Source organism: Micromesistius poutassou (genome assembly GCF_964030765.1).
Source record: "Micromesistius poutassou genome assembly, chromosome: 9".
NCBI lineage: Eukaryota > Metazoa > Chordata > Actinopteri > Gadiformes > Gadidae > Micromesistius > Micromesistius poutassou.
In genome coordinates this window covers 13,739,295-13,767,259 of record NC_140279.1, presented here as the reverse complement: position 1 = coordinate 13,767,259, position 27,965 = coordinate 13,739,295, and the positions used below count along the sequence as shown (strand labels likewise).

Below are 27,965 nucleotides of genomic sequence, written 5' to 3'. Positions count from 1 at the left end.
CAGAACATTACATGGAAAAAAAAGACAATAGTGAGTTTATAGAGGTGCGTGCCTACTGCATTTACCTAGGTTTACTCATGTATGATTTGGTGCTCCATGGAAAATACCCAGTTCATATAATGTTGTTCCACTGCCTTTCTTACCTGCATAATGCCAGGTCAGAGCGCTGAATAATGAACCTCTGTCTACACCTGCTCTCTAATGAGCCCTTTAGAGGTGGCTATCTAGCTACAGGAATAGGAAACGTGCCTTACTGATGGGAAAACACTGAAAACAGCAAGTAAAAATAATAATAAAGTAGAAAATTCCGATACAGTTCCAAATTTTTTTTATACACATCTGTGCCTCTTGTAAGAATTATTTACTATGAATAAAAATAATATAACAACCGCTATGGTATGACAACACTGCCTGTAGCCGTTTCTCAATTCGCGTTCTCGTGTGTTCTCGTGTACTTGCGTTCTCGATAAACGTCATCAGTGGTAGCCCTAGCACTGTTCCAATTCCAAGTACGCGAGTACGCGCGAGTTGCTGGTTTAAACAGCCTCACCTGGCCTGTGCCAGACTAATTGTACTCTGGGGCTGGGTGAGGCTGCACAGCTGTTGCCTGTTGAGTAATCAGTGTGCCCAGGGTAAATAAGCCATCACTGCACACACCCAGGGAGAGACACCCTGCATGGCAGCATAGAGCACCATCTGTGTGTATCATTGTACCCGCACTCTTCAATAAACCGCTTTCAACACCATCATCCTGTGTCCTGGTTCCCAGTAATAGCTGCTTAGGTGGCGTGGAGCGTGAACACTGCTACAAACACATAATTAGGTAAACATGACACACAGAAGACGACGTAGTACTCTTATTATGAAGTATCACATGTCATTTTGATTTGACAACCTGCTCCTATCTAGAACGGTGTATGATGGCTCGCGCAGGCCCTTCAGTTGAGCGCGTCCTCCTGGGTGATGCGGTGGATCTGGTTGCTCAGTGAGGAGAAGCAGGGCCTGTCCTCGGGGCTGTAGGCCCAGCACTGCCTGATCAACGAGTACACCTGCAGGTAAGGGGACACGTCTAGCTGTTACATCAGGTATGTCATATCGCCATGGATATGGGTGGATAACACGACACGGACGGCCCCTCTTGAGGAGTGGAGACTTGAGGAGGAAACACAAGAGTAGCCGTGGTCCGAGAAAGTATCAGAGATAAGGCCCAAAATAGTTTTGAATGCAGGAAAACGAGGTGGGCCAGAAAATTATGTACATAAGCATCCAATCTGTTTAAATGAAATGTAAATAAAAAAATGAAAGAGCAAATAGATTAAAATAAATAAATTTAACCTCCTCCATGGTTTACCGACGGCTCAATCAACCAATAAAAAGAGTTTGCTGTTGTAAGCAAACTAACCGCCAAACCGCCAAACTTTAACCTCCCCTGGTCGGTTAAATGGGGACGTGGTGATTGGTTGCGTTTGATTGGCAGTTGACTCACCCTGGCGGGGCAGTGGGCGGGAGCCGGGAGCCTCCAGTTGTCCTTCAGTACAGCCAGCAGGTGCATGGCCATGGCCTGGCCCTGTGTGTTGCTGCTCATCCTCTGCATGTACAGCTTTAAATCACAACATAACGGGTGAGATCCAAAGCCCTCCTGTGTGCCCTCATCAACCCTTTTCACAGAGGTAGCCTCGTAAGGCTTTGCCTCTGGGAAAAGCATCTATTGCACCTAATGTGTGTTTTAGTCAGGTTGTGATTGACTAGTTCTGATTCAAAATCAGCTTCATCGCAAGGTATCTTGACGCATACAATAGATTTCTGCTGATACGTTGGCGCAGTGAAGACAATGGTATAAATACACACAAAAAAACTACTGGCAATGACCTTGCAATGACCATTACTTCACTAACTTTCCAATGCTCCTATGAAGCCATGGTCATTGGTCAATAATTAATCATAAAGTGGATGACTTCATCCTTGGAGTGTAGATCTACACTCCAAGGATGAAGTCATCCACATCCACCAGGATTAATTATTGACCAATGACAATAATTAATCATAAGGCGGATGACTTCGTCCTTGGTGTGTAGATCTTCATAACGTTCCCGGCACGTGACCGGTATGTATCACGCTGCAGTGACACGGCTGACCAGTGCTTCCTCTTCTGATTGTGCAACTTTTGATGTCACAAGTTGCTTGAACAAAGCAGACCAGTTATCTTTGTCATGTCTCACCGCATACGATGTGGGGCATGTTAAAATGACATCACATGACATTTAGGCTTGAACCGGGGGTTGAGAAATCGCACCTGAGTTGGCGACCAGGAAGCCAACTTCCTTGTCGGTGCGCCCTGTCGTTTTAGCGTGATACATATTGGTCGTGGGCCGGGAATGTTCAAGATCAAGTTCTACACATCTAGGAAGAAGTCGTTGATGATTAGTTATTCATGACATATATAGTATATATATATAAGTTCACTTCATGATTAGTTAGTCATGATATACATTAGATGTACATTAGTTCACTTCATGATTACTTATTGACAAAGTTGCGTCAGGGTTTCAGCATGGGACCCCTTACCCGTTTGGGGTTCTGGTGGCGGTTGCAGTAGGAGAAGAGCTCGTGAAGCAGAACGCCCACGCTCCACACGTCAGACTTGTGGGAGAACTTGGAGGACTCTGTGATGGACTCTGGCGCATGCCTGGAACGGAAGGGCAAAGAAGAGTTAAAAGGTGGATACTGGTGGATAAGGTACCAAGCCTAACAATTTGACTCTTGTGTATTTGTACAATAAGATAGATAAGATAAGATAGAAGATAAACTCTAAATCTGAATATGAATCTGACTGCATTGGGGTTGATGGTTATAAAATGCTTTCTTTACTTTTCAGTGCATCTGTGTTATGTTACTTTAGCAGCGTTCATCAACTTGGTAGTAAACAGTTAAGTGATAGGGTTAGGACTTTCGGTGCATTTCTATAAACACAATTGATGGATTGGATTGATTTTGAGAATAAAATAAATGCCAAACCAGAAGATGGGGCTTTCTCCCGGTTGTGTGACGCAGTAGTACTCCTTGTCATAAGGGATGATTTTGGTCAGGCCAAAATCTGCGATTTTGACCAAGGACTCACTGGCCACCAAGATGTTTCTGGCCGCAAGGTCCCGGTGCACGTAGCGCATGCTCTGAAGGTACTCCATTCCCTGGGGAGGAGAACAGGGTGGTATTCACCAGAAGAGATGCTGAGGTAGGGTCATTTGATTTGTAAAGCCCTTGATCACATTTGCATTTTCAAAGGGCTTCACACACCCAGTTATATTTACATTTCACATTTACATTTAGAGACTTTAGTAGATGCTTTTATCCAAAGCAACTTACAATAAGTACGTTTGACAGAAGAAAGAGAAACAATATATTGCTGTCGGTACAGTAAAAATATTCAAGTGCTTAGCATTTACAATTGCTAGGTTAGAAGAAGAAGAAGCCTTTATTTGTCATTGCACAGGATAAAACGTGATCTGGCTGCGTGATTTCTGTGTGATGGACGGTTAGCTAGGGTGGTCCTGGTGACCATTAAGTTACCAGTCACTCTTGATCAGTTATTAAGTTGGCATAGTCTGTGTGGCCAGTTGCTGTTGACCCTGCATTCTGGTATTGCGAAAACAATGACTAATCTAAGCAGTTCCAAGTCATTACTGTCCGACTTTTCCAGGTCCCAGTCAGCCACACTGAATGTGACAACGAGTCTATTTATGGTACGCTACGGTTGGAATAGTGATAATCCGAGGGCTGGGTTCAAATCAGTTATGCTCAAATCTCCACAACAGTACTCACAATTAATTTTGTATGCATGTACGATGAAGACGTATGAATATAAAATGAATTATTTCAGTTCATATTGTTTCATATTGTTATCCAGTGATCTGGCTGCGTGATTTCTGTGTGATGGACTGTTAGCTAGGGTGGTTAACTCACATTGAGTTAACCAGTCACTCTTGATCAGTTATTAAGTTGGCATAGTCTGTGTGGCCAGTTGCTGTTGACACTGCGTTCTGTTATTGCGAAAACGATGAATAATCGAAGCAGTTCTCCAGTAAAGTAGGTGTAAGCATAGGTGGTACCTTGCAGATCTGCGAGGCGAAGAGCAGCATGCGTCGGAGGCCGACGGAGGAGTTCTTCTCCAGGTAGCCGATCAGACTGCCGTGGGGCATGTACTCCATCACCAGGCTCATGCTGAGACGACCTGATGGAGGCGAAGGAGCAAAATAACAGACGCGCCAGAGGAAGAACTGCTTTTTACATTTTGTTTTACCTATTGCTAAGGAAAGGTTCGAAAAAAAGTGCTTAAGCCCAATTCTACAAAAAGTTCAGATTTTTAGAAATTCTTAATTCTTAATTCTTAAACCTTATAGCGAATTGGTTTGATTATTTTACTTTGTACTGGTCTGAAGGCCAGTAGGCCTGAAGCATCTATTTAACTAATAAACATGAACCAAACATTATATATATATACATTTATATACATTAAATACATTATTTACATTTACTTTCTTGTTTTTTCAAAATTTTGTGTGTCTATGACCTTCATTTTGCCAAACTTGTAACTGTTTTATAAAAGCAATAGCTCACTTAATATAAAATATTGGCGCAGATCCCAGGACGGAGTTGCCTCCAACTACTGAAAAAACATGGAAGTTGTTCCCCCCTCCGCCCCGTTTAAATTATTTCTGAATAAATGATGTAATAAAAAATATATTAAATAGAAGCCGACTTCATGTTTGAAATAATAAAAAACAACACTTCTCAAAGGTTTTGTTTATATCCCCCCTATGCATCCTGCTCAGTGTTGCATAACCGTTGCATATAAAAACTAAGTGGGATTTTGGGAAATTAAGTTAACAGTTTGCTTGCCATTGGACTTTATAAAACGGGGGGCTTAAATCAAGCAATCTGATTAGTTCCTAACTGTTGTATAATGGGCGTATAAATGACTGCTATGACGTCCAATCAGATTGCAGAGTTCCATATCACGGCGCGTATAACTTTAACTGTTTATTTATAAAAGCAATAGCATAGTTCACAGGGGCCTAAAAATATGTCGATTGATGCAGAGGGTGGAAAGGTTGTTTTTCCGGGAGTGAGTAAGGCGATCGAGAGAGGTCCAGGACACTAACGAAAGCAATAGGCACACGGCGAGTGAACTGCTCGATAGTAGGCTAAATTGCCGGCGAAACAAGCTTAAGTCTGTGAAAGGTCGCCATCCCTCTGCTTCGCGTCGGGCCGAACAACGCCCCTTAACTGTGGTATAATGAGAACATTCGACAGCCTGTCATGAGCTATTGCTTAAATGTTCCCCAGATTCCATCTCTGTAGCATGCAAGTTGCGCTAGGAACATAGGCTAATCCGCTGACAGATGCCTTGTAAGTAATGTTGTTCAAACAAAGATAAAGGTGTGTGTGGGGCTGTGCGCACGTGTTAGGTTCCGTGTGGATGCCTTTCCAGAGACTTGGTTGGTGAAATGAGTAAACAACGTGAATTGATTTGGCGCACCTGGGGATTGGAACAAAGCCACAAAAAACCTCAAAGCCTCTCTCCCACTTCACTATGATTCATGATCCATGTATGTATATTATCTTATCGTTTAGAGAGGTTGGATAATAATAGTCGCCACAGCCTGGGCGAATGGAGAGGACTATAATGGGACACAGCTGTCAACCACCTTTGTGCTTGTGTTGGGGCCTCAGAATGCTTCAGGCCTTTATATTCTAGTTCAGTCACCGACTCCCGCTGGTCCCACTATGCGCCTGCTGACTCCACCTGTCTAGATACCTGTCTAACTACCTGCCTGTTGCCGACTCACCTGTCTCACTACCTGTCTATCTACCTGCCTGTTGCTGACTCCTTACCTGTCTCTTTACCTGTCTAACTACTTGCCTGTTGCCGAACCATCGCCTGTCAAACTTCATGCCTGTTGCCGAACCATCACCTGTCTAACTACCTGCCTAACTACCTGTCTGTTGCCGACTCCTCACCTGTCAGACTACCTGCCCCAATAACGAAACCTTTACCAGTCCAATCTACCAGCCCATCACCCGTCTCCCCTCCCTGTCACCTTTTCTGTGCCTGGCCTGTCATAGATTCTAGTGTCTTCAGTAAATTCCTTATCTTATCAAATCCTACGTCTTTGTTTCCTTTGGCTTGCGTTTGGGTCCTCCCCAGTTTGTGTCCTCCCCCATTCGGATCCTCCCGCCCGCAACAAACAACACACACACAAGGAGTGCAGAGCTCACCAGTGCTGTAGCTCACCCCCCGGTAGCGGACGATGTAGTCACAGTGCAGGACACTGAGCGTGTGGATCTCCTTGGTGAAGTCGTCCAGGAAGGAGTGCTTGCTGGGCTGAAGCTTCTTCACAGCCAGCAGCTCGCCCGTGTTGTCCCCCAGGGGGTCGTAGCGGCACAGCTCCACGCTGCCAAAGTTCCCCTAGGAGCAGGCGAGGAGAACGTTAAAGTCCCTGGTTACTGGTCATTTACTACAATTAAGGGTGGTTTCGGTGTTCACTGGGCAACGTCAAAATGATTCAAAGATAATACCAGTCATTCTGTAGATAAACGCATGGTAACAACAGCCGATATCTGTATATGACAAAATATTTAACACGGATAGGACAGTATAGAATGCTGAATAAAAACACAATGATGCTCCCTTGCCCAATGGTTGGATTCGGTTGGACCAGGTGGATGTCAATCAAGGGTGAGGCTTAGGTTATCTTAACCAAACAAACTAGAAGCTCAACTACCAGCCACATCATTAATCTTTCATCTTGATTAGCCGACCCTTCTAAACTGCAGATACCGGTAATGTATATACATACATCATGAATCATTCTGGACATTCTTTGTACTCTATTTACTTATGTTTTTTGTTCCTTTTGTTCCTTTTGCATCAGTGACGCGAGGTGGAGGCCTTTTGTGACCTTGGGACTTGAATGCATTTAATAAGAGGGGAAGTAAACACTGGGGCTATCCCCACTGTCAGGAAGATCCACAAATCATACATCTGGGTGGAACTCAAATGTCACTACGGGTCTTGTAATGGCTGATCAACATCACACCCAGTGGTGAAATAAGGACAGTTTAAGGTGTTCTTACCAAACCATTTCCTGGTCCCACTAGCCTTGGAATGGAAGTGGAAAATAATTAATAATTAAATAATAATAAACTTTTCAAATTTTACAAGATATAAGTAAAAAATACTGAAAGGTACACTAGATAAGAATCAACCACTCTGTCTCACCTAGAAGCACCTTTTTCACCTTAAAGTATTGGTTTATCCGCTATGTTCAAAATCAATGCTGTTAATTTGCCTGAATCAGACAGGGAGGCTGGCTTTCATCCATAGTCCCCGGGCCGGTGGATAAAATAAAGGGGCTTCAGTGGTTTAGTAAGTGTATAGATGTGAGTGTAGAGGCCCCCTTATTGAGTATAGAAGTCATTGCGACCACCCCTACAAGTGTAGGGGTAGTCGCAGGCTAGTAACCAAAGGAAAAAAAAACCTAAGGTACCACATACACATGTCTTTATCTCTGCTATAGCCTAAAATAAAGGCTTAAAATCACACATTTGGGTAGAAGGGGCTGAGAGTTATTGTGGTTAAAAACAATTAAAAACAACCTTTTGTTGGCAGTTGGTCAAATTCATATTTTAAATGGCTTGGAAATCAAGACCGTATGACAGTCTTGAGTTTTTATTTCTTTTCTTATTTTGGGGGGAGGGGGGGGTGCTTCGCTCCTGGAAATGTGAGGTGTAATTTATGTAAAATATAACTGAAGAAATTTTGAAACAAGATGTAACCAATGAGGAAGTTACCTAAAAGAAAATATTTAAGTTCATTTGAAAAAGATCAGCACCCTAGCAGCAGAAGAGGAGCAACTGACCTTACCAAAAGCATGCTCTAAAAGCAATTAGAACTAGGAATGAATGGATGGATGTTTGTTATGGGTGTATGTGTGTTATGGGGTGTGAGTGAAGGTATGACTTGTCCTTTGCATGTAGAATGAGTGACGGGAGTGATTATGTGTCTTGTGTGTATGGTTTCCTATTAAAGTTATCACACCAGTCTAGAACTTGGCCAAGTATACGTACGCTTATGTCCATCAAGCAAAATGTAGGATAGCAGGCAGATTCAAACTAACCTTAATAAATTCACTGTTACAAAATGGAACGTAAATGGGGTTGAAGACAGAGTAAAGCAACAAAAAGTAGTAGTTTTTCTGCAAGAGTTGCATCTCAAAGCTGGTAAGATTAAATTCCTGAAAAAACAGTGGGTGGAGGCATTTGAATCAACCTACACATCTAAAAGCAGAGGAGTAGGTATTTTGATAAGTAAATCCTTACCATTTCACTTAATTTCAGAACACTCCGATATTTAATAGTCACGTGTGAAATTCATGGAGATAAATATAAACTAATAAATATATACTGTCCTCCCTCAGCTAATATGAAATATCTCATATATATTCAGAAAATAATCAATAGTATTACAGCAGAAGGAATTTTATTTGCCAGAGATTTAAATCAAGTCTTCACAGAACATGATAGTTCTAACTTGAAAAGGAAGCCTAAAGATCCCAAGAAGCTTCTGAAATTCCTCTCATTAAATGACCTAACGGATGTGTTGCGACAAATGCATCTAAGTTCTTTCATCTGGTCAAATAAGGCTCATAGATTGAGTGGGAAACTACTTCAGAATAATTGAAAAGAGAGAGGGCTAAATTTGTCAAACCTTGAGCTAAATTACTATTCTGCTCAAGCTTTTTATAGTAACAAAATTATTAACAGATCAGAGGAAGATACTTGGGTAAACATAGAGGATAATCAGCTTGGAGAAAATAACCTGTTTCTAGCCTTATTTACAAAGTGGAAGATTAAAAGTCAGTTTTGTCTCAAATAGCACATTAAGATCATGGGAGATATTAACACATAATCTGGGTATAGAAAGCACGGTTCCAAAGACCACACGCTTGTGGAATATCCCATACATCACCATACAAAATGAGGAGCTGAAGTGGAGATCATGGAGTGACAAAGGAATAAAAACTATTGGAGATATTATTTCTCATACGGACATTAAGCCATTTGAACAATTGGTAATATAATTAAATGTAACTAATAAGGAACTTTTTAGATACCTTCAATTAAAGAGCTGGATAACAGATAACCTTGACTTGAACTACATTAGGCCTACAGAACCCTCAGCTACTCAGAGATTATTCCTAAACTTGAAAGAAATTAATAGGGAAAGTGTATTAACACCTTATAGAACCACAGGCAAATAATTATTCACTGAAAAAAATATGAGGGTTGGAACAAAGATCTAAACATAAATAACTCTGATATAACTTGGAAGAAATGCCTAAATACAACCAACACCATCACCACCAATGAGAATATGTGGCTCATACAATACAAGCTCATGACAAGAATATACTACACTAGATCAAAAATAAATACAGTTGATGCCTCTTTCTCCCCTGTTTGTGTAAAATATGGCATACACAAGGAGACATTAATACACGCTTACTGGGAATGTAAGAAGGTTTGTAAGGGTTGGTCAGAGATCCAAAAATGGATGACCAACAATTGTAAAATCAAAATTTAATTCACTGTCTTGAGCAGTATCTTCCAAAAAACAGGTTAAAATACCCCATTGGATGGATGGTCATTTTCTCCCTTAGGTAGGGTACAGAGGCTCCATTGCTACAGCAATGGAAGGGACTAATGAAATACTATTTAAGTATAAAATCAATCAATGAAAAATCAATGTTTGAGGACCGGAACAGAAGAGGACGGGCCTAAGTTGGTTAGTAGTGTGATTGCTGTTGGATGGCTGAATGGCGCCCCCTGCTGTTGGTGAAGGGCATGTTTACCTTCCCTAGCTGGGAGATGTAGCGCAGGTAGCGCTCCTCGAACACGGTCTGTTCCTGGAGCGGGGGGCTGAGGGCGCTGCAGCCGGGGGCCCTCTCAGGGGCCTCGCTCGCATGCAGGATCTCGTAGTCTGGCCCCACAGAGACAGCAATGGCAGTTGTTTCGTTTGGGAACGGAATAATTGTAAAAATCTAGAAAAAATAAATGCCTAAATCTGATGGCTTTTGACCTGCTACATAAAAATGTAGGGAAATGCTCATTTATAAAAAGTACAAAGTAAGACATGGTCTAGGTTTTCCTACAACCAAATCGATCTTTTGGTCCATGGTGGAACAATTACATCAATACTTATTTGAGAGTGGCACAAAACTAAAATGTTTCGTTTTATTATTAAATTCTTACCACAATACCAACCTAGCACTAGGTAGCTAGCTCGGGAAAGAGAGAGAGAGAGAGACCTCCGACGGTCCGACAATGTGCTGTTACCGCTATTCAAACAATAATTCCCATAATGTTCGCGGCTGAGCGGGCCTGTTATGTCCAAAGAGGCATATGCTTTTTAGTTCACTTTCACATCTCAAGCGAACCGCACCAGAGTTTGTTTGGAAGCGAACCGAGACCACCTTTAGTGAGGCCGGCTGATTTGGTGCGCTGAGGTGGTTGCATTCACTCGTTTAGTGCGCACTATTAAATGTATCGTCATGTAATCCATGGATTTCAACAATGTATCTGAATTCTAAATACCAACTATTTAAATTGTAACTGTAACGGAATACAGTTACTTATAATTTGTATTCTGAATACGTAACGCCGGTACGTGCATTCCGTTACTCCCCAACACTGGTTGTACCTGAGGTGATAAGGTTGTTGAGTTGGCGAATCACAGCACGGCAGGAAGGCCTGGAGGCGGGTTGATAGTCCATACACTGAGTAATCATATCAGCCAGCTCTGTCCACTGGGACGGCTCCAGCTGCTGGTAGGTCCCATAAAAACGACGTTTCTAATTGCAACACACACACACACACACACACACACACACACACACACACACACACACACACACACACACACACACACAGGCAAATAGTCACATGTTTTTTTTTTGGCAAAAAACTGCATTTCTGTGGTTATGAGCTCATGTAAATACTAAAGGGATCTAAAACTAAGGGATCTACAAAAAGTTCCATTCCATTGGACAGTCAATTCACTGTGAGTCCAATTACAATTATGAAATGAATACAGTCCCTATATAACAGGTGTGATGTTAGGAAGAGGGATAGATCAACCTACCATGCTGATCTATCCATCAAATACCTGGGTGGATAGATCAACCTACCATGCTGATCTATCCGTCACACACCTGGGTGGTGGATAGATCAACCTACCATGCTGATCTATCCGTCACACACCTGGGTGGTGGATAGATCAACCTACCATGCTGATCTATCCGTCACACACCTGGGTGGTGGATAGATCAACCTACCATGCTGATCTATCCGTCACACACCTGGGTGGTGGATAGATCAACCTACCATGCTGATCTATCCGTCACACACCTGGGTGGTGGATAGATCAACCTACCATGCTGATCTATCCGTCACACACCTGGGTGAACACTCCCAACTGTGACATCACTGGAGGTGCTATTTTTGTGATATTTCATGTGCTTTTTTACACCTTATAATTCTTTTATAGACAGGAGAGTCTGGTGAGACAGGAGGGTGGGTCAAAAGAGAGAGGGAATGACGAGTTGCATAGGATTGCAGGTCGAAATCAAACCTGGGCCTTAGTGGTTTGAGCCACCAAGCTGCCCAAAAGGTTGGCTTTGCATTAGAATGACTCCATCTACAGGTCAAACACCTGCTATTGCATGCATAAACTCTTATTAAACTCATGCATAATCTCAAGTGTGTTACCGATAGATACATTGCAATAGATAGTGACTTATCTATTTGCATGAATATCTGAGATTACTTTAAAATAGTATTACCATTTCCAGGTCCCAACCCTTGAGTGGAGTTTCTCCGTTGTTAAAGATCTCCCACAAGGTTGCGCCAAAGCTCCACTTATCACAGTCCACACTCAGACTGGCTGGGTCCTGTAACAGCTCGGGTCCCACCCAGGGGATCCTGTCCAGAATCACTAGAAACACACACACACATGGTTACACGCCTACACACACACACACACACACACACATGCACATAGACAAACGCAAGACAACAGCACAAGACAGACAAACAGAAACTGTTAAAACGGGCTCTCTGATACAACTCTAACGGGTCCTGCAGTACCGTTGGCGTCCAGCAGGGACACTTTGATTCCAGGGTCGCTTAGCTTGATGAAGGGAGAGGTTCCCTGGGATGGATCTCCCTCTCGGGCCAACAGCACATTCTTGGCACAGATATTTCCATGGACTATGTTTTTCTCGTCCTGAAAGGCATTTCATGTAAACACAAATAAATACGATCTCATGATGATTGTAAATTGGTGGCTGATTAAGGTTATGGTTTTGAGAAGTTCAGTGTTTACCTTTTTAATAAAACCTTCGGTTAGGTTGGACTATGGTTGGGTTAGTCAGCTATCAGAAGGACTATCAGCAACACAACCTATTCCTGTCAGGTTTACTGTCTGTTACACATACAATAATGTTCTTATCAACATTACGGGTTGGAGCCTGAGACGTACTTCCACCTTTTGCTTCACTTAAGTTATAATACAAAATGAGTACAAAATACTATTGGTGAGATTTTTTACACTAAACCCTTGGCTTTGATTCTGCTCACTTTTGGTTGCTTTTGGAGCACTTCAATCGGGTAATAATTTTGATTGTTTCCCATAGAAAAGCGATGTGAATGCATTTCTAAAATACTGTTCTTCTCCTGCAATTGGAAGAGGAGGGAAGAGGGGAGCCAAAGCACTGCACTGTCTGAATAACATTGTTGATTCGACCTTGTTCAGCTTACCAGAAAGTTGAGTGCTAACGCTAGCTGTTTCGCTATGTTGAGTTTGCAGCTCACTGACACAGAGCTCTTTCTCTTCAAGTACAGGTCAAGGGCTCCATACTTCACCAGCTCCTGCACCATGATGTCTGTGGGGTGGGGGGGGGCACAGAGTCAGCAACCCTGTGTGTGTATGTGTGTGTGTGTGTGTGTGTGTGTGTGTGTGTGTGTGTGTGTGTGTGTGTGTGTGTGTGTGTGTGTGTGTGTGTGTGTGTGTGTGTGTGTGTGTGTGTGGCACTGGAGGATAGTCTAGTGGTTGAAAGGCTGCAGATTTTGACCCCAATGACCACAGACTACCTGTAGGCATCCTTGAGCGAGATGACGTAACCCACTACCTGCACCTTGATGATGTCTCCAACCTAAATTCTCTGTGGCTTATCAGTAGTAGTTGTAGTAGTACAGTTGAAGTAATACTCAGTGGTTTACGGCCATTCATTGCCAGTGCCCTGTCTGCTGGGATTGCATGATAATGATTAGTGAATGATATGAAAGGGATGCCATTTACGGGACCAATGTCGGGATCAATGATCAATGTCAATTAATTCAAATAAAATTATGCATATTACTACATTTGCTGTTCCCGGTGACTGCAGTCATCACTTTAGAAGACGAAGTGTTCGCAGTGTGAAAGTAGATGTTAATTGTTTTTAAGGTGTTATATATCAAATGGAATTTGACTATTGCTGTGAAGCCAAATTGCTCAATGATTGTTTCATGGTACATGGAAATATTACTCAAAATAATAGACAAAAAAGATATACCGACCAGAAACTGAATGTGTATACAAATCCTAACAGCGTAATTATCACAGCTCCACATGCTGTTACAAGCTAATTTGTTGATTTGCTGGCCGGTGTTAGTCTGACTTACTTTTCGCTCCATGGACGCTCACACCGTAGACCAGCAGCAAGTGCTTATGGGAGATCTGGCTCATCATGCTGGCAGCCTCAAAGAAGGCCTAGCAGGGGAGAAGAAAGATCATGAAGGGACTCAAATTAACAACATGGAGATTGTTGCTGAAATGATGGACATAATATATATACACTTTAATATATACTTTCTAAGAACCGTCTCTTTACCGTGTTGCTGCTCACTCTGAATATAGAGTTTAGGAATTATTTATTTATGGTTTATTTGATACAGTGTACATACAAACTGAGAACAGCTATCCAAAGCAAGTATCATAGTGCTTAGCGGATGCTAATTTGCAACACCCGTCCCTAGAATCCCGGAACATGATAACTTGTGTGTTCATGACATTACCCTTATGGTAGGTGTATTCGTGAAGGAATGAGTGATTTATGAATGAATGAGTGAATGAGTGAACAAACCTCCCAGTAGTCCTTGTGGTTGGCGTCCAGCACCTTGAGCAGGACCTGCGTGTGGTGTTGCTCTCCCTCCCTCGTGTCCACCTTGGTGCCCTTGAACACCCGGTTGAAGGAACCCTGGCCCAGACACTCACCCTGGAACACACACAGAACGCCCCTGAATGTTCATTCAGTCATCCTGGAAGACACACAGCACGCCCCTGACTGTTCACTCAGTCATCTAGAACACACAGCAGCATGCCCCTGACTGTTCACTCAGTCATCTAGAACAGACAGCAGCACGCCCCTGACTGTTCACTCAGTCATCTAGAACACACAGCAGGCCCCTGAATGTTCATTCAGTCATCCTGGAACACACACAGCACACCCCTGACTGTTCACTCAGTCATCTAGACCGGTGGCTGTCAAAGTAGGGGTACGTGGATTGATCTAGGGGGGGACTCGAAATGAATCAGGGATCGACCTTCCCAAACTATGGCTGACCGTATGTACGTATATGCATGTTCACTTTTTGTTAATGCAGCAAAATAAAGAACAAAAACATTTTAGTGAACTGTCTGTGATGCTGGGGAACTCGCTAGGATGCACATTTTTGGTCCAAAAAGTTAGCGGCACACAAAGAACTTTAACTTTAACTTTAACACAAAGAACGTCAAGGTTGTTTCTCTTTATTGTGTTGGTACTGTGTGTAATGCTGCTTCTACACTATAATTTCCCAGCTTGGGATCAATAAAGTAAATCTATCTATCTATCTATCTAAGATGTGTGTGGGTGTTTTGATTTATTGGATCGGCTCCTTGCTCAACACTGATACGCCCTCATTGTAAAAAAAAAGGACTAATAATAATAAATAAATAAATCTTTCTTTAAACACAACCTTTTGGCCTAGGTTCAAAACATCCTTGCAACAATCCAAACATCCTACACCTACAGAGTTGCATACGGGTGTTGTATGTGTAAACTGTAGGTAATAGTGTGATGCTTATAGTGTCAACATCGGGCATCGATTACGTTTGGTGTATGTGGAGGCGCTTAAAGTGCTGATGTTTGTATGTGGCCGCAGGAAGACATGGCCTGGGTAATACGGGCCACATGTTTCAAACTACACATTGATAACACTAGGCTCATTTCCAAGGCCTTACTCAAGGCCTTAATCCACGCCCTTGGATTTAAGTATTTTATGTCTTTTCACTTACCATCTGAGGACGGGCATTTTAATTGGTCCTTGACGATTGCAACCGTACCTGATTATGTGTTGTTCTTGTCTGGATGATGCATACACTAAAATTGCAGACACATTATTACTAATAACGGTTCTGACCACAGATTTGAAATGAGTATTAGATCTCTCTATTTTGCCAGCTTTGTCCATGCAGGATTTTGGGAGGGGGTGCCTATATACTCCTGCTATGACTACTACTGCAATCCATGAATGTGGTTATAGCAGCATACACAAGCAGTAACTAATGAGTTTGTAAATGATTAAAGCCACTTGGTCCATAATATATGTAGTTTAAAGTGCTATGATCAAGGCGATGGGTAGTAGTAGTAGTAGTATTAGTAGTAGTAGTGGTAGTGGCAGTAGTGTAGTAGTAGAAGAGGAAGTGCAGTTATAGTAGGATGTGTTCCTAAACACATGCTACTATCAGTGTAATGTAGCTGGTTAAATGTGTTCCATACATACCCACTGGAGCTGCTCGTATTTGATCATTTGGAACTGGATGTTGGCGAATTTGTTGGGTTCAGGTTTTGTCGAACCTTGTGTTTGCACCGCTCTGCCATTGCGTAGGATAATGAGGTTGGTGAACTCTGCAGTAAAACAAGGACAATTATTGTGTTAATTATCTATCTAGGAAAAAAAGGAAACGGATGATAGACGAGTAGGAGAATATATCATGTTCTTCTTGTAGTTGTTGTGTTATCGTATAGCCTGCATCCTGCTAAGGCCTGTTTTAAGAATGTTTTAAGTTTAAGTGCAAGTGTTTTATTGTCAGGTACTCAGCACGGGGTTCAAATGCGCACTGAAACGCTTAAGACAATTAATTAGCAATGTGAGATACAAAATGAACACACCATAAGAACAATAAAATACAAGTAAAGCCTATTCACCTGTAAACTCTATGCAACATGGCCTACAACTGAATGCGAGTGTTTTGTAAACCACAAATTACAAAATCCAAATGATATAAAATGCGATTTTGATTAATTCCAATGAGACATGATTCATGATTTTCCAAGTTTTACTGTCAAAATATGTGCTTAGCTCCAAGATGGCCGCCAGGTGAATCTGGCCAGTAACTGAATGATATACCTTTGGCACGGGGCGGGCAGCAGCAGCTTAACTTGACGGGCACGTCAGCGAGGAGCAGCATGTTGTGTTTGTAGTGATTGGTCAGTTCGGTGAGGCTGTAAAACCTCTTCTGGACGCCTAGGAGAGTGAACTCATCATTGCTCTTACTGATGAGGCAGTCTTTGTAATCCAGTCCAAGTGACGTCTGGGAAAAAAATACATTTTGATGTAGCTTTTGCTCAATTCAATAAGTCGACAAAAAAGTATATTGTCACAGATTGTTCATACTACACAGAGATGAATGTTTATTGTTGCAACGCAATCAGTCTATTGGTGCAATTTGTGAATTAATACTTTTTATATATATTTGTGAAATATTGATTATTGAATTATTATTATCATTATAATATTTGCAATTTTGGTATGATTAAAAGGTTAATGTAATTGTTAGTATTATTATTATATCTGTCTTTCCTTGTGTAATGAAAAACAATAGAGCCGTTCTGTCTGGGGCCTAATATCTGCTGAACTTGGTAGGCCTAACGCCTCATACCCACTGTACACGTCGACGGAAGAGAGTGGGCGTGTCCGACGCATGGGGTAAAACACGATCTGCGTATAACGTGCGTATAACGCGATCTGATTGGCCAACGGATCCGTCGCTGCCTGAAAAGTTAAGCTTTTCTCAACTTTTGGACGCAAGAGACGGAGCCGATTTGACGGACGGACCCACAATGCATTTCGGGAGCGTCCCATGTAAAGTCAAAGAGATCCGTCGACGGACGTGTACAGTGGGTATGAGGCGTAACAGGACATCAAGTGACTAATCTTGTCCTGATAGGCCTATGAGACCTGATAAAACCATATTCTTCCTTTGTAAGACGCAGCGGAGATGAAACTAATAACTGACTGACTCATTTTAAAATGAATTAGGAAATATATAACAAGGACACACAGACACACAAGGACACACAGACACACAGAGGGAGAGAGGCTAGAATCCAAGCACTGGTCACTGGGCTTTAGGACGGGGTGCTGGAAGTCTCTTTACCTCAACACAAACGGTGAGGAAGTAGTTGTGGTACTGCATGGGACTCTGGCGGAGCACGAACGCGCCTCTTCTTTTCCTCGACTTTTTCAATTTGTTGACGGCAAACTCTGACCTGTTGAAACATATAAAGTGACCGTTTAAAAATAGGAGTACAACATACGATCACGTCAGACTTCATGCCTCACGTCGATGTGATCCATGAACTTTAATAATGTTTAAGTACCGTCACTATTCTTGCATATAAAATTTGTAGTAACATTTTACAATAAGGTTACATCAATTAAGCTTTAATTAACATTAGTTGTGCATCAATAAGCATTATTATTTTATATCTTTTTAGAGTTAGCACATTGATTAGGGTTGGGGTTAGTGTGTTAGGAATAGGGCTGTAACCCTTTTAAATAATGTGTATATACATACTGTACGTATATATATATATATATATATATATATATATATATATATATTAATACGTTGGTTAACATCAACACCATTCACTTAGTAAATGAACAATATTAATGCACTGTTAATGAACTGTAACTCAATGCTTATGACTGCATTAACTAAAGTTAATTAATGGATAAATATTGTACCCTTAATGTATAGTTCAACCAAATCAGAAAAAAACATTTATGATAGAGACCTCCTCTGCCTGCCTTTCATTCAGATTTTAGTTGAGGTATTTAGTCATTTGTACAAATACGTTGTCATTTAACTGACGCCTTCGTCCACAGCAACTCATAACTACAGACTAGGCTGTGCACATGGGGGATGGAACCCAGCACCTTTAGCCTGGGAGTCCTAGCACACCATAGCCGCCACACCAGCCTATCCTTAAAGGGGTGATATCATGCCACCAGGTGTGTATGTGATTAGCCATTACAAGCCGTTTGAAAATCTGCCCTTCCCTGTGCCCTAGTGACATAGGGGAGTCACTCCCACTAGTGGGAGTGTCCACCTAGATGTATGATGGATAGATCAGTCCACCAGCCTACCCAGTGGATTGTGGCAAATGTTGCTTATCTATCCGTCATACATCATACACACTTCAGCTGCACTCAAAGCCTGTATGAAGAGCCTCACGTGATGGGGCCATGGCAGCGGTTCTCAATGTTCTCCAGGAGACTGTAGGGGGCGATGTCCTGGCAGAAGAAATGGTTGGAGTCCGTGGTCAGCCGGAAGTAGCCGTCCACCAGCGACACAAAGGACAGCGCCTCTGTCACACTCTGGAACTTGGCTTCCTGTTGCGACACGTAAAGGAGACACGATGAATATTAAAGGGGACGTATTATACCACCAGGTGTGAGTGTGATTAGCCGAAGATAAACTCCATATCAAAGATAGTCTGTCAAGGTTTAATATCAACTGAGTGTAGATTGGCCCCTTTTTGACTTACAAGGGGTGTGTCATCATTGCGGGTCACCGTGACGACGCCGGTGTCCTGCGGTCCCTGGTCCGGCGGTCCGTGGTCCTCACACACTCTCTTCACACTGATGTCCATGATCTCCTGGAAGTCACAGAAAGTCTGCCACTCCTTTGGAAGCAGGCAGCCAAGTAGCTGTGTTAGCTTACTTTAGTCACTAGTATTGGATATTAGGCGTGGTGGATTTTGAATAAGGTTAATTATCTAGTCGTTAAGCAGACGCTTTTATCCAAAGCAACTTGCCTTCAATTGAGACGCATGTAACTAATGAGTTAGTGGTTTGGCATCTTGCTGAAGGTGCTGCAGCTATTAGGTTTTGAACCCAGAACCTTTCAGCTGGGAGTCAAAACATAGTAGACTATATTTAAAGTATTTTTTTGTGCATTTTCTTGTTTGTCTTATAACTTGTTCACTGACGTCCTTTTCGTTTGTGCAGGAATTAAACCCCTTGAATGAACAAAACTACTCCATATAATTGCATCATAAAAGAAGAATATCTGACAGTTAACAACAATACTAATAATAATGTAAGGCTGCTAGGGTTAACCCTAACTAGGGTTGCCAACCATCCCGTAAAATACGGGATTGTTCCGTATTTGGCAACTAAAAGACCTGTCCCGTAATTAACTGATACGGGACGCTCTTTGTTCCGTATTTTGGGGTCATGGAAGAATGACAGCTCGTTATGGTGATTCTCAGTCACTCGCTCACTTGCGGACTGCGTGCGCACCTCCCACGGCCACACACACAAGCAATAAGAAGCAAGACACTGTACCTGGTGTCTGGAAACGCGCTGGGCTCGCTCATTGGTCAGTACTCTTCATGCGTGCAGCAGCAGAGCCAATCACTATGAAGTATCGTATCTTATCAACCATTTCAGCGCCGTGCTCCTCCAGTCCACAACTACCGTATACAAAAAAATGGATGCTGCTAGGCAAAAAACTACCTCAGAGTCAGAAAGTGCGTTAGAAGAGGACGTCAACAACAACAACCTTCCTCCTCCTCCACCAAAGAAAAAAGAAAAAAGAAAAACGAAGTACAGAGCTGAGTGGGAAAAAGAATATGTGTGGCTAGAGAGCATAAGGGATGACGTGTATAAGGCAAATTGTACTGTCTGCCGCCGACTATTTTCAATTAGTCACGGAGGAGTAAATGACGTTACGCAACATGCTGCTGGTGAAAACCACAAGAAAAACGAGAAGCAGAGGAGAAGCCAGGGAGCCCTGACACAGTTCCTTGTTCGTCAAGCAACTCCAGAGGCTAACCTGAGAATCTGTTATTTTGCACATTTTGAAAAAATAAATTATTGAATGATAATCTGTTTCTCATGTAGTCTATACCCTAACCATAACCGCACACTTTGGGGGTTTGACACAAAATTTAAACCTGAAATTGGGGGGTTAGACCCAAAAATGGGGGGTTTGGCACGCGGCCAAGAGGTGTCCCTTATTTGAAACTCTGGGAGTTGGCAACCCTAACCCTAACCCTCAATTTGGCGTGGGGGGTATGTGGAGAGTGTGTGGTTGATGGCTGGTCTAACTGATCCGAGTCAGACTGATCAGAATCTGGGGCTGGGTGAGGCTGCACACTGGGGGACCAGTGCATTGATTGCTCAAAGCACACTGGTTACACCATCCATCACCACACACACTGAAGAGATCACTGACATGGAAGAATGGAACACCTGCTCTGACTGCTCTAACAGTCCTTCAACTCTGCCACAAACCGGTTTCAACGTCTACACCCAGTGTTCTGACCATCAGAGACCCTGTAAAGCCACCCTAGGTGGAGCATGGCAGCCACATGTGTGGCAGGGTCAACTGCCACAATAATGAATGACATCAACGATAGTATAAGTGACAACAGAACCATCTAAACTAGCTTCTCACCGGGGTGCCGTCGGGGTCCTGGTTCCCGTTGGTTTGAATCCCGGCCTCTCCGGTCACCCTCAGCAAGGTGACGGTGGAGGCGGGAGTCTGGTGAGGGCCGGAACGCTTCACGGCGTACGTCTCGCTTCCCAGGGACGGCTCGATAGCGGCCAGCTCCATGAGGTACTTGAGCTTCAGGCTGCACTCGTCCACCGAGCATCTGCCCAGCTCCTTCAGCAGTCGCTTGAGCTTGGTGCGGATCCGGTAGCGGTCCAGGCGGTTCCGGCGCTGGAGGTCCAGGGAGTGGAGCTTGGGAAGGCACGATTTGTAGCTGAATGGGTTTTGGTAGAAGAAGAGTCAATGGTGTGTTGTATTTTGTTTTACGTTTTAGGTTTTAATAATTCATAGAACAAAAAACTAATAAAGAAAGAAACATTAGTACTTTCGGTGACATGGATGCTGCCGAAGATAAGTTATCCTAGTACACAAACTCTTAAGTACCTCGAGTTGTGTACTTGAAGGAAAACTTAATGTAGGCCGCATTCATGTCATCAAAAGTACTAAAGTTTCTTTCTTTATTCCTTTTTTTTTCTTTTTAGTGTAAGAATCAGAAATGTTTTCTAATTACTGGCACTTTTTAGCCCTCAAGAGAACTGCAGCCTGCTCAAGGTATTGCATTGAGAGCGAAATGATGTAATACAACTGATGTTGTATTAACACACCTGTGTTGGCTCTATAAATCGATCGGTAATGTAAGAAGTTGACTCTTATGCATAAACCTACCCCGTAGGGTGTGTGAAGATTTTGTGAAACCAGTCATTTATACAGGGCATGCTTTCTTGAATGTAGTGTTCACTCCTTAGATACCTGACGATCCTGCAGACCTCCCTCACGCTTTGGTTCCTCTCTTTGGCCATCCTCCACAAGTCCAGCACGGCCAGGCCCAGGCACTCCTCCTGGACGCTGAGGGGAGGCGAGACCCCCCCCTCATTGGCCACAAAGTCTCTTCGACACTGCAATGCGTGCCGCCCAAACAGAGGGAAAAAATCCTTAACAACTACCCGGCACTATACATATAGTCTAGTCTAATCTTTGGCTGACAATTTCATCCAAAGAAACTTTCACTGAATGTCATTAAAGGGCCCCTATTATACCACCAGGTGTAGGTGTGATTAGCCATTACAAGCTGTTTGAAAATATGCCTTTTCCTGTGCCTTAGTGACATCCCAATTGGCCGTATCCACCTAGATGCTGCATAGATCAGTTTATGATTTTCAGTCGATTTTCAAACGGCTTGTAATGGCTAATCACAGTCATACCTGGTGGTATAATAGGGGCCCTTTAAGGAACCAGGTCGGGGGGTTAGGGCATCTTGCTCAAGGATGTCTACATGGAGGCTGCGGACATGGAGTCTAACCCTTTTGTTTTACCTGGGCGAAGAGATAATCGATGACGGAGTAGTCGAGGACGGGAGTGATTCTGTCTCTGGTCAGGCTGTAGCGGTAGGACGTTCGAGGGGATTGTCCAAACCAGTTGCTGAAGAAGAACCTTAGAATGCAACATGCCAAGCCCAGGGGTCCATCAAGGTGTTATGTAACAAAGTGCTCACAAGTGAGAATTGTCAGCAATGCAACAGACCAAGCTACATTTCAATCCTGTGAAACCTCGCCATTGTAACTCACTTTGGATACTTGACAACCTCATTTTATGATGAGGAATCAAGTCTACAAATTAATTTAGCCTGAGGACTAATATATATATTAGCCTCATAGCATAATTGCCTAATTGCATAATTGTCATATTTTGATATCCGCCTAACTCTACTCTCCTAACGCTGCTGATTCACTGTGCCTTTTCTTTAAGAAACTTGTTCACACATCTGATTGAACTTACTGTTACAATATAAATAAAATAATCCTATGTGTTTCCCAAAAAAAACAAACGTTTGTGTTCCGAAAACCTTAAAATATGACATGACATAGGCAATTATGCTATGAGGCTATATATACTTAATTATACTGTGTCAAAAAGGTACGTACCCTGCGGGTCACAAATGCCCCATGGTCAGGGCGTTTTACCTCATGTCTTTATTCAAGGTAAACAAGGTATTTTCATGTATGTCTCCTTCGCATAGGACTAGAGCTTTATTTGCCACTAAAGGAATTCAGTGCACATAAAAATCCATTAACTCCATATGTCTCTGGAGTCTTGATTGGGGACTTTTGTTGGATTGACTTACACAAAGCAACGGAGACACAAGAGCCTAGAGACCCTCGGTGTATCAACTACAGAGGCTGTAGCATTCGGGCTAAGGCAAATACTATCTTGATAAGAACCGGTAAGCGCATGTTCGAGCACGTCAACATGATAAGTGGCTCCAAAGCTTATCATGAGGTAAGGGTTGATTATGCAATGACAAGGACAACGGAAAGTGAACTGATTAAATCTAATTTGCTCCTTTCTCTGGGTATAGAGTATAGATTTTTTTTCACTTCTCACTGTTCTCACAGTTCAGCTTCAATGGCATTTGATGATGTTGGACCTTTTAGACAATAAAAAAACCAACCTGACCCTGAAGTGAACGAGCATGTTGTTTTCCGGGTTGAAGACGTGTGTGGGAGGATACCAGAAGGAGAGGTCAGTAGAGGACAGGGCAAAGAGGCTGTGGTACACAGGAAGGATACCTGCGGAAAGATCAACACCGTATTCCGTATTCCGGAATTCAGAATCCAGATGGTTGGCTCTAAATATGGTGATGCGGGGGGACTTTTATTTTCTAAAGTTGGAATTTCGCCCTGCGCTTTCGCTTTGGAGCATAAAAATGCACAAAACGGAAAACAAAAGACAAAAAAATCCAGGAGGAACTCCTGGAGGTTCACATTACCACATTTCTTGGCTGCTTCGATGCAGATGTTCTCGGCAGTGATTGGGCCAAATTGCAAGTCTATGGTGATGGCGTTCTTGGTGCTGGGGAGGAAGTAGAGGTGGAGCTGTATCCGCGGAGGGGTGATGGAGCCAGAGCGTACACTGTCCTCCCTGCCCCTGCCCACCAGAGGAACAGACTCATCCTCCACTGGGTCCATGGAACACTGCGTGAAGATTACAAAAAGCCTTCAAGACTTCAATAGATAGGAGCCTTATATTTACACTGAACTTCTGATGAGAGAGAAGAGATAAAAGAGATTTTTTTTATTTTATACTTTTATTTCTAGTGTTAGCATCATGGTTCGCGTTAGCATCACAGTTTGCGCTAGCATTGCGCCTAGATTTATTTAATCAATTGATGCAGCCTCAATTACATTGCAAAAAATATGTTGTTAGTTTTTCTCCATAATAAAAAAAATCATGTACACTGTCAAACTGCGGTTAATTCAACTTGCCTAAGATGTACTTATATTGTGCACTGATGCTTTGAATAGTATTTTAGTAAATTAACCATGAAATATAACCACTGCAAGACCCCTATTGCCCACTGCCAGATCTTTCAAATGGCCTGTAGCAACCTACTCTGAGGTTGGATTATATGTCTACTGATAACGAAGGCGCCTGTAGTTTATTAGAGTAAAGGCCCACTGACAGATCTTGTAAATGGACTGAACCAATTTACTCTGAGATTGGATTATATTTGTACTGATTACAGTGGCGCCAACAGTTCAACAAAAGTTCAAACAAGTCAAATTTGAATTTCACTTTTTTGAGTGAAATCCCCCCCTCACTGTTTTGTGTAGTTTGTACTTCCACAAGGTTTGAAAGGACAGTTGCACTGTCCTCCACTGTCATTCATTTGTACCTTCTATATAATGTGAGTCCCTCGCTTGCCCTGTGAGTCTACAGTAATTGGTTCCCCAACTCTCAGGGCTTCAAGCCAGTAAATCGGCTTGAGAGCATAGAAGGATATCAATAGACAGAAATTCGGTGAGATTGCAATGGATTTCAACATTGAAAACATAATTAGAAGTAAATTATGAATTTCTCTTAATGTTCCACACTGTTCTAGACAAGTAAATGATGGTTTGGTGTTATTCTGTGCCCCCCTCCACCAGGGCCAGCCCTTCTGAAAGAGACTGAACAGGCCAAATGGTCCAGTCAGTGTGTCACTCTAAACCTCCAGAACCAGGATGGCGTCCAAAAGAGTTTGTAAAGCTGGAGTGACGATGCTGAGCAAAGCAATTGGTTCTGCTACACCTTTCATCAATATCTCTCATGATTATCAGGCCACCGTATATGCACTCAAAGAGACTCCTAGACTGGGTGGATATAGGGTGCATTTCAGTCTTGGACCTTGGGGTTAGGAGTGCCATTCAGAAGGTCTGCTGATATACACAACAAATGGAATCAATCAAAAATAAAACCATTACAAAACCCTCTTGCAGTTGTTGTAATGATTATAATCTAGCACAATGATGCTATTTTCTGTGTCATTGTTTTTAAGAAAATTGTTTATAAAATCAAAATCAGTTATATTTTAGTGTTATGGCTGCTCTTTTTTTATCAACATATTACTATTCATATTTTTGTTAACAAGCCAGGCTTGCTACAAACCAGGATACTGGTTAAGATGCTGACTAAAATATTAGTAAAAACAATAATCTAGGATAAAATAGTTACAACTCAGTTTATTTTGTAGTACATGCCCAATCTACATCAATCACTAGCAAACAAATACATATAGACTCGGACAAATGCAAACAATTATATAAAAGGAAACTTTTATAAAGATTTACAAATATATGCAGGCCTACTGTATACAGCATGCAAATTAATCAGTCCAAAGAATCTGGTCCTTTTACCTTTGGTTTGATACGGTTCTTCTCTGAATATTTTGTTGAAGGTTTTCATTTAAAACATGTCTACTCTCATTTACACACCAACCCGTGTGAGAAGGAAGCCAGAATGCTTATTTCCTGTTTTCTAAGAGAAGAGAGCGTCACTATGAAACCCATCTTTCATACTCCTCTAACTGCAGTCTGGTGCACAAGTGTGGACAGCATTCTCTGCATCCCCCTGATTTCACTGTATGAAAGGATTATATCCTAATATCTAATATGTGAGATTAAAATGTCCTATTCTTATGATAATTGTTATCAGAGAGTATGATATGATACATCACAACATGTGATACATCTATCATTTAATGTTATTATACCATGGTTTACATCTTATTCGTTCATCATAAATGTATTCATATATCACAGTGCTATGTCATATACGAAACACGTGTGTTATTCATACAGTATGTCACATCACATTGTGTGATTGATCATGATATGCCTACACATGTAGGCATATCATGTTTCATCATATCCCATATTGCCCTCATTGTAAAGCGTCCTTGAGTTTGAAAGGAGCTATATAAATCAAATGTATTATTATTATTATTATTATTATTATTATTATTATTATTATTATTATTATATTATATTATTTCATGTTCTGTCATATGTCCTATGGTAGGCCTACCACATATTTGCTATATCATCAAATATTGTACACCTATTATTCACACATCCAACACATCACTGCGATAACCAATTATTATGTCTTTGTGAAAAAGACATAACTGCAGTGAAACATATCCTCTCATATACAAGGTACGTCATGTAACATCTATATAATGCATCGACTCCTCTGTGTTCAGTCAGCAGCCTCGCTCTGCGGTCTGAGCTTCCTCTCTGCTGTGATGGTGTTTTTTCTTTTTTTTACACTGATGGTGGTTTAACAGTTTCCTGTTTCTCCGGGATACAAAACCACTCCGTTTTTATTGCTGTATGCTGCCTTTTGCTTTTGTTCGGTGGTTATTAATATGCCTTCATTCATATAAATCCAACCTCCTCTGAACCAGGAAAAAAAACAATTGGGATCATCTCTTGGAGAGAGAACTGGCTTGGCAGATTGCTTGTTTCACAGAACCATCTGGGAAGATGTAACACCCCCCTCATGAGCCACGCCCACCTCATGAGCCATAGACCTCTGAAGAATAAGTCCCGCCTCCGAGGCTCCCGGTTCTCTCGGTCAAATGTCTATTGGAAATAACGTGGGGTTTTTGAATGATTGTACATAACAAACTCTGTAGGTGGCAAAGAAGTAAAAGCTGCGTCCCGTTTTGAACTATGCACTTTTTCCAATCTAGTTCCAATCTGCGCAGACTTCATACGTCATACTTGTTAAGGAGGAGGGAGTGCTCACAACCAGTCACAACCTACCATGATGGTCATTTCACGTGTGATTTCAGTGGTCTTTAAAACTTATTCGCTGGTGAGGTTCAGCCTCTTTTCTCCACGACTTGACTTTTTGGTTCGACCGTGATAAGAGTTTGTTGGCTGTTATTGAGATTTAGATCGATTTCACACATGAACGAATAGCATTGGCGCCACCTCCGTAGGCGGGCTCTGGTGCCACTGAACTCCATTTCGGTGAAGACAAACTATGAAACATTGCTATGCAACCTTGACTGGGAGAGTCATGACGTCCTAAGTCTGCGCAGATCCGGGTTAGCATAATGCTTCTTCATAATAGTTAACTACTTTAACGGCACAGACAATCCAAAAACCCAGTGGAAACTATATAAAGTGTGTAGTTCAAAATGTGATGCAGCTTTTACTTCTTCCCCACCTACAGTTTGTTATGTACATCATTCAAAAACCCCATGTTATTTCCCATAGACATTTGACCGAGGGAACCAGGAGCCTCGGAGGCGGGACTTATTCTTCAGAGGTCTATGCCCACCTCATGTACCACGCCCACCTCATGAGTCACGCCCACCTCTTGTGTCACGCCCACCTAATGTACCACGCCCACCTCATGTGTCACGCCCACCTCTTGTGTCACGCCCACCTAATGTACCACGCCCACCTCATGTGTCACGCCCCCCGTCTTGTGTCACGCCCACCTAATGTACCACGCCCACCTCATGTGTCACGCCCCCCGTCTTGTGTCACGCCCACCTAATGTACCACGCCCACCTCATGTGTCACGCCCACCTCTTGTGTCACGCCCACCTAATGTACCATGCCCACCTCATGTGTCACGCCCACCTCTTGTGTCACGCCCACCTAATGTACCACGCCCACCTCATGCGTCACGCCCCCCTCGT

At 42.4% G+C, this 27,965-nt stretch overlaps 1 protein-coding gene across 1 annotated transcript; it reads right to left on the bottom strand.

Annotated features, from left to right (window-relative positions):
* Window positions 1-1,362: 1,362 nt before the first annotated feature.
* Window positions 1,363-25,747, bottom strand: jak3 (Janus kinase 3 (a protein tyrosine kinase, leukocyte); the record flags this gene model as incomplete). The annotated part of the gene is given in 24 exon segments (XM_084472644.1): window positions 1,363-1,395; window positions 1,397-1,600; window positions 2,566-2,686; window positions 3,016-3,188; window positions 4,107-4,228; window positions 6,277-6,466; window positions 9,912-10,039; window positions 10,760-10,910; window positions 11,901-12,052; window positions 12,205-12,343; window positions 12,877-13,001; window positions 13,783-13,870; window positions 14,244-14,375; window positions 15,925-16,049; window positions 16,552-16,735; window positions 17,582-17,693; window positions 18,665-18,822; window positions 18,978-19,115; window positions 20,894-21,203; window positions 21,740-21,885; window positions 22,303-22,420; window positions 23,439-23,556; window positions 23,757-23,961; window positions 25,663-25,747. Coding segments are annotated over 23 exon segments (3,366 nt in total). The 5' UTR covers window positions 23,956-23,961; window positions 25,663-25,747.
* Between the last annotated feature and the right edge of the window lie 2,218 nt (window positions 25,748-27,965).